Source organism: Lycorma delicatula, chromosome 10, assembly GCF_047948215.1.
Source record: "Lycorma delicatula isolate Av1 chromosome 10, ASM4794821v1, whole genome shotgun sequence".
Taxonomy (NCBI): domain Eukaryota; kingdom Metazoa; phylum Arthropoda; class Insecta; order Hemiptera; family Fulgoridae; genus Lycorma; species Lycorma delicatula.
Window position 1 is genome coordinate 98,409,579 of NC_134464.1, and position 8,218 is coordinate 98,417,796.

The 8,218-nt window shown below is 28.0% G+C and overlaps 1 protein-coding gene across 1 annotated transcript in view; it reads right to left on the reverse strand.

Moving 5' to 3' along the window:
* The window catches only part of LOC142331309 (beta-1,3-glucan-binding protein-like), a 45,638-nt gene extending 37,686 nt beyond the window's left edge, over positions 1-7,952 (reverse strand). The window contains exons 1-2 of the mRNA XM_075377112.1: positions 7,787-7,952; positions 2,886-3,095 (exon numbers count right to left, since the gene is read on the reverse strand). Of these exons, the coding sequence (XP_075233227.1) occupies positions 2,886-3,095; positions 7,787-7,858 (282 nt within the window). The 5' untranslated portion in view covers positions 7,859-7,952. The remainder of the gene's footprint in view (positions 1-2,885; positions 3,096-7,786) is intronic.
* Between the last annotated feature and the right edge of the window lie 266 nt (positions 7,953-8,218).

Here is an 8,218-nt window from a genome sequence, read left to right on the forward strand (position 1 = left end):
GTTGGTTTGTTTTTCTTTAATCTTCCTTCTACTATTAATCTGAGGCCTAAAATTGCTTCCCTTGTCCCTATACTTTTCCTGAAACCAAATTGGTCTTCTCGTAACACTTCCTCCACTCTCCTCTCAATTTTTCTGTATAGAATTCTAGTTAAGATTTTTGATGCATGACTAGTTAAACTAATTGTTCTGTATTCTTCACATTTATCTACCCCTGCTTTCTTTGGTATCATGACTATAACACTTTTTTTGAAGTCTGACGGAAATTACACACCAGTTTTTATAATCTATCAATCGCTTCCTCACCTGCACTGCGCTGTAATTCTACAGGTATTCCGTCTATTCCAGGAGCCTTTCTGCCATTTAAATCTTTTAATGCTCTCTTAAATTCAGATCTCAGTATTGTTTCTCCCATTTCTTCCTCCTCAACTTCCTCTATAACACCATTTTCTAATTCATTTCCTCCGTATAACTCTTCAATATATTCCAGCCATCTATCTACTTTACCTTTTGTATTATATATTGGTGTACCATCTTTGTTTAACACATTATTAGATTTTAATTTATGTACCCCAAAATTTTCCTTAACTTTCCTGTATGCTCCGTCTATTTTACCAATGTTCATTTCTCTTTCCACTTCTGAACACTTTTCTTTAATCCACTCTTCTTTTGCCAGTTTGCACTTCCTGTTTATAGCATTTCTTAATTGCCAATAGTTCCTTTTACTTTCTTCATCACTATCATTCTTATATTTTCTACGTTCATCCATCAGCTGCAATATATCGTCTGAAACCCAAGGTTTTCTACCAGTTCTCTTTATTCCGCCTACGTTTGCTTCTGCTGATTTAAGAATTTCCTTTTTAACATTCTCCCATTCTTCTTCTACATTTTCTACCTTATCTTTTTTACTCAGACCTCTTGCGATGACCTCCTAAAAATCTTCCTCCTCCAAGCTTCCTCAAGCTTCTCTAAATTCCACCGATTCATCCGACACCTTTTCTTCAGGTTTTTAAACACCAATCTACATTTTATTAACAATAAATTATGATCGCTATCAATGTCAACTGCAAGTTTTGCAGTCGATGAGTTGATTTCTAAACCTTTGCTTAACCATGATATAATCTACCTGATACCTTGCAGTATCAGCTGGCTTTTTACATGTGTTATGATTTTGAAACTGGGTGGTGGCAATTACTAAATTATACTTCGTGGAGAACTCTATAGGTCGGTCCCCTCTTTCATTCCTTTTGCCCAGCTCGTATTCATCCACTATATTTCCTTCCTTGTCTTTTCCAGTACTTGCATTCCAATCTCCAACTTTATTAAATTTTCATCTCCTTTTATGTGTTTAATTGCTTCATCAATTTCTTTGTATACACACTCTACCTCTCCATCATCATGGGCGCTTGTATATAGATATTAACAATCGTTGTCGGTTTAGGTTTCGATTTTATCCTTATTACAATGATTCTATCGTTATGCATTTTGAAATATTCTACTCTCTTCCCTATCTTCTTGTTCATTATGAAACCTACTCCTGCCTGCCCATTATTTGAAGCTGAGGTAATTATTCTAAAATCACCTAACCAAAAGTAATTTTCCTCTTTCCACCGAACGTCGCTAATTACTACTACACCTACATTTATCCTATCCATTTCCCTCTTTAAATTTTCTAACCTACCAACCTTTTTTGACTTCTAACATTCCACGCTCTGACTCGTAAAATGTTATTTTTTAATTTTCTGGTGTCCTCTTACTTAGTAGTCCCTACTCGGAGACCGAACAGGGAATTAGTTTACCAAGGAAGGCACCTCCATCATTTTTATACGAAAATCCAGAGCTACATTTTCTTGGAAAAAAAGCTGTAGCTTTCCATTGCTTTTAGCTGCGCAGTTTCAGAGGATTGAGTGATGTTGATATGGCCGTTTAAGTTGTCCTAATCTATACCTTGAGGAACAGCTACTGAAAGAGCTGCTGCCCTCTTTCAGGAATCATTCCTTAGTCTGGCTCTCAACAGATACCTCTCCGATATGGTTGCACCTTCAGTCCAGCTATTCTGTTTCACTGAGCACTCAAGCCCCCTCACCAATGATAAGGTCTCATGATTCATAGAGGGAGAAATTATAAATGTACATTTTTTAAAAATTGAATAAAGTATATTATACACTTTTTTTTAAATGTTTATGAAGAGAAAAACGTAATGAACAGCACCAGCCAAGAATGTAAATGAACTGAACAAAATACAGTAATTTCTTTATTGCAATATACATATCTCTAAAAATCAAAATAAGTTGGAAACGGATGTCACATATTGAAAACAAAAATATACATTATAACACAATCATTCATGTAAACGTGAAGGTACCAATGGTACCTTCTTCCATAATTAATTCTTTGAAGAACCTCTGTATAACAAATACAGCTATTAAAGAAAGAAGGAAAACAGTTGGAGTAAGTTGACTATTTCAGAAGTAGGAAATTATGTTTGAGCTAATTTACAATTATTTACCTCACCTATTTGAAATTCAGCTCATTTTAGAGCTGTAAACTTAGGATGGAAATTTAGAGCTTCAAAAAGTATTGGTTAAATATTTGTTATTTTTCTGTTCAAAAATGTTTTATTTTATAAAAAGGAAAAAAATTTAAAAATATGAAATGATCTGTTTAATTGACTAATAAGATTTTAGTTACCAAGTTTGGACTGTACTACATGAAGATATAAAAATGAATGAGGCACAAACACATTCAACAGTTGTTGGTTTTTAAGCAGATTTTGAAAATTTTTCCTAATTCTTCATCTGAAGAAATTAGAGGTTTATTGATAATTATTTCAATGTTATTATAAAATTTCTACCTGTATTTCTATTAAAAAATTGATAAAGATTTACTTTCGTTTGACGAATTGAACGAAACATGGACATCATTGAATCAACATTTTCCTCATTATATTCATTAGATTTTAAGCCAATATCATCCTCTAAAAGAGTTCTTAGTCTGGAATTTCTTTCAGTTTCATCTTTTAAGGGCTTGTTTGGAGAATTAAAATTAGGCTGATCTATATTCTTTTTTTTATTTGAAGCAACATTACTTCTCTGTGGCTGAAATGATAAAATACAATTTAAAATTATAAAAAAAAACATATATTATTTTATAAAATTCTTGTAATATATTGTTATTCTTGTACATTTGTTATACACCTATTCTTGTTAATATTACTTATTTTACAATTTTCAAATATTTTTGAATTTTATAGACACTACTACGTTACATATGTAGAACTGGGAAAACCACATAAAAAATTATCAAAAGTCTTACCTGAATTATTTTTCAATTAAATTTAAAAAAATGTATAACAGTTTTCTTTGCAAAATTTCAATCTTTTACTTCATATGGCATGATTTTTTGGTATAACTTGCCACAAAGAAGGTGTGAAAAACCCATCAAGATTTTATCTAGACTTTGATTATGTAATTCTATTTGTAAGGGCTTCATATGATGAAGTATACTTTGGTCTTGCTGTGTATTTATATTTTATCCACTTTGTCATCAGAAAATGACTAGATTTCCCCTGAATAATGATCTTCGTAGCTACTTTCCAAGGAATAAAGATAATAATATTCATGTTTTATGAAGAAGAGTAGAGTGGAATAGAGTTTTATCAAGAAGAGTTTCACTAATAAGGATGTATTTCATACCACAACTGATCCTTATACAGTCTGCCATTTTTCATAAATGTTAAATTAAAGGTTCAGGGGAAAAAGGAAATTTATCCAAAGAGGTTTTTTATGATTTTTGTTTCATCACATCATGAGCTTCTTTAAGGTGATCCACTAACATCTTAAAGATACTTGCAGATCTTTAATGATGCAGATCATTAAAAATCATTGTGGATCTGCAAGAAGAGCATTTTAAAGATGTCCTGTCTATTTAATGTAGTGAAAAATGAATTCAGTTGCAAGTAACAGATTTATTGTAAAACTTTGAAAGACCAAAGAAGGGCTGTTTAATCCATTAAATTTGCAAAGAAGGAGATTAGTCTACTCGTATTCTCTGTTCTAAATATTCACATATATTCACTTATTTTCATGAAAATTATCATTATTCATAATACAGTTTAACTATTAACTACACTTAACTAATAAATTAATCTAATAGTTATACTCTGAACACATGCTATGTTTGTTGTTATTCAGTTTCGTTGTTTGTTTTATTTTTATCAAATAGTTTTCATTTTATATTATGAGTATTATGATTCATAATGAGAGTGAAGGAAACTATAGAAATACTCAATCTAAAAACTGATGTTAGTAAAAAGATTTAATTTTCAAGAGGTGATGATTACTGATGCAAATAAATAAAATATTTTGACACTGTTCCAGTTGAAGACAGACAAACAATTCTTAAACATTTTAATAAAATGACTAGTAATGACGAGATGAGTGTTTATTTGTGTGGATTATTCAGAGTTGCTGTCATCCAGTAAATATGAAATTGGCAATGTGGAATTTATTCAAATTACAAGCTTTTGTTACAAAATACAAATAAGATTTAACATTGACAAAACAGAGAATGAAGTCTACAGAAAAGCATTTATTTTTACTCATGGAATAAACCAGGAAAAAAATTGGATTCTTGCAAAAATTGATTAAATTTATTAGTACAGCTCCTAAATACCAATTAGATAAACAAAAAAATAGGCCATACTCACTGAGTGAGAATACTATTACTATGGTAAAAACTTACATTGCACCATTTAAAGTCACATTATATAAATATTATTTTCAACATTTTTGTAGGTTCGTTTTAATATTTTAATGTATTACTAAAAATGTATTATTATAATTTTATTGTATTAACAATAAAATTTTCCAGCGCAATTAAAAATATGCATTTAAATTGTTTTTTTTCATTATATAACTAACATGTTTAATTTATTATTTATTATTTAATTTATTACCTGCAAAAGGGCAATTAGCAATTTAAACCTTTTTTGCATGTAAACTTTGAATCAAGGTAAAAAATAAAGTATTTCTATGTTTTTCTGGAGAGGATTGATATTTTTATTTATTAATAGGTTAATATAAAAATAAATCCTCTACAGTTATAGATTTTATAAGAAAAATCTCTTCTGTAAAGTCGACAAAATGTGACTATATCTCCTTTTCCCCTGGACCCTTCAAATATTTAAAATGGGTACATATATTTCTGTTTGAAATGTAATATATACTACTGGAAATAAACCAGAAAAAAATTGAATTATTGCAAAAATCGATTAAATTTATCAATACATCTCCTAAACACCAATGAATATATGTTCTCCTAAAATAGGTTTCTCCTAAACAAACACAAAAATAGATTGCACTCAATAACTGAGAATTATTATCACTGTAAAAATCTGCACTGCACCATTTAAAGGCTAAATTAGTCATTATATTATATTATATATATTTAATATATTTCTATTCATAGAATAAAGAAAAACATTGAATTCTTGCAAAAATTGATTAAATATTGGTACATCTCCTAAATACCAATGAGGTAAACTCAAAAATAGGCCAGCCGTACTCACTAACTAAGAACATTACTTAAAGGCTAAATTAGTCGTTATAGTATTCCACAAATATTTCATATTATACATATTATTTCCATAAATTTATTATTTTTTGTATAAATATGAAATTTCATCATTTTTTTTAGATGTAGTCATGCTGACTTTTTTTTTCCTTTAAAAACTCTCAAGTTTAAATAAAATCTGATGTGGAAACTACATGACTTTCTTGTATGTCTATTAAATTACAAATACACATTTTTTGCTGCATTTCATTTACATTTATTTCATTTGTAAGCGAGTTACAATCCTCAAATTCTTTAATAAAGTGGACAGTTATACTAATGCTAAAATATTAGTTTTTATTAACATTAAATATTTATACAATTATTGAATTATTAATTCAACAATCTTACTTGAAATATCAAGATAGAGTAAAAGTCCTTTTATTACTGTTTAAATAAATGTAAGTCTTATATCTATCTAATACTATGTTTTTTAAAATCATTATGATGTAGCCATCAACAAAACGAAAATAAAAACGAATGTGGTGACCGTATATCAGATTTGGTTTCACCCAATCTGATATGAACATCACATGACTTACTTGTATACTTATTAAATTTCATATACACATTTTTTTTTTTAATGAAAAGTACAAAAAAATTTATTTCATTAATAACTTCTGATATTTTTCATATCGTTTTTTTTTTTTAATTGTTATTATTGAATTATTATCTATTGTAAACTAATTGTAAATAATTATTAATAAATCAGCATATTTAAATTTAAAAAAAACGTTAAAAAAATGGAAATGAAGTCTGATTTGAACCAATGTGCCTTCCCTTTGTAAAACCAAATATTTCATTAATAAAAATTTTATTCGGCTACAACTCTGGAACCAATGAAAATAAGTACCACTTACGATATATAATTGAAAATCTCTCAATGAGGACTTATTATTGCAGTTAAGAAAACGTCCAAATCCAAATTGTTTTGGATTTTGGGTTCTTTTGGACACTTTTGGTTCTGTTGATTGCAATCAAAAAGAGAGGTACACAACTAGATGTTACAATCCCAAATCCAAAATTTCAACAACCTACGGCTAATTGTTTTTGAGTTATGCGAGATATATACATACATAAATACAGACTTCACGCTGAAACTAGTTAAAATGGATTCAGGGATGGTCAAAATGGATATTTCCGTTGAAATATGAAAACATAAATTTTTCCTTTACTTCGTACAAGGAAGTAAAAACGATGATTCACGTCCTAATTATATAGATATATGTTTTCAGAAGATATTTTCAGATGTACAATATCTTGATGATTTTTCAAAAAAAGAGAAAAAAATTTTTTTCATGATATAATTTAACAGGCTAATAGAAGAGCATTGCTTGGATCATTTATCGATGAATTTATCTTGAAAAATATGCTACTTATGGCAAAATAAATTTGTTATTTACTCCTGAATATAACATTATCCAACCTTATAGAATTAGAGGACAAAATTATTTTTACGTAACAGAAACGACTTTAACATAGAAGATTGGGCCTTATTATGCTTCCATGGATATTTTCATTAAATTACAGATCCATTGAAAAGATTTCGCTTCAATTTTTGTAAAATAATATTAAAAAATTCTCTATTTCTTTACAGAACCATAAGTACTCATTGAAGTTTTAAATAATACTAACTAAGAAAAATTATAAAATTTCTTCATTTCTTTACCATCACTTATTCTGTATAAATAAAACGCTTACAAATAAATTCCATTAATGTTTTCTTAATTTTTTTGGGCTGATTATATTTACTTATTATCTTCATGTTTGCTTTATTATTATTATTTCATAAATTTATTATTTTTAAGTCTTAATATGAACTTTCATCTTTTTTTTTAGGTGTAGTGATACTGATTTTTTTTATTTTACTTTAAAAACACTCAAGTTTAAGAAAAAATGATGAATCAAATTCTAATTTTATAGAACTATGTTTTCAGAAGATATTTTTAAAATTATTGTTAACTTTTTTAATTGGTGAAGAAGCTAAATTATTACTTAAAAGAATTCTCTGTAAGTATAAAAAAGGGACTAAGAAACTTAGCATAATAAATTAAAAGAAAAAATAAACTATTTAATCACATTGTTTCATATTTATCATTGAAGGTGTAAAGAAAACAGATAATTATTAATTTAAAATGAAACATAAATGAAATTTAAAAAATAAATAGACACTTACCTGTACTAACAATTCCACATTTTTAATATAATTTATTATAAATATTAGTGAAATGAATTTACAAAAATTCATGATAAAAAAAATTAGATAACCCTTATTCAAAATCACCGCTATGATGTGGTTATAAAATGACCTTCTTTAACGCGTACATATATTAATAACAATTTGTATATATAAACAACAAAGAAACACATGTGCTGCTGAGATTATTATTTCAATTTCAAGGTAATCAAGAATCGGTATGAGGAAAAAGCGTTAACAAATTAAGTAACTCAAAGTTGAATAGCCAATCATAAGAAAGTATGGCTGAGGGAATAACCAGACTAATGAAATGCGGGATTTTTAATAATAATAAAAATACTGGTACACAATTTGTTGGTATTTCCCTTATTCTTGTTTTGAGGAGTGGCAGGTTGTGGAAATAAAAACTAG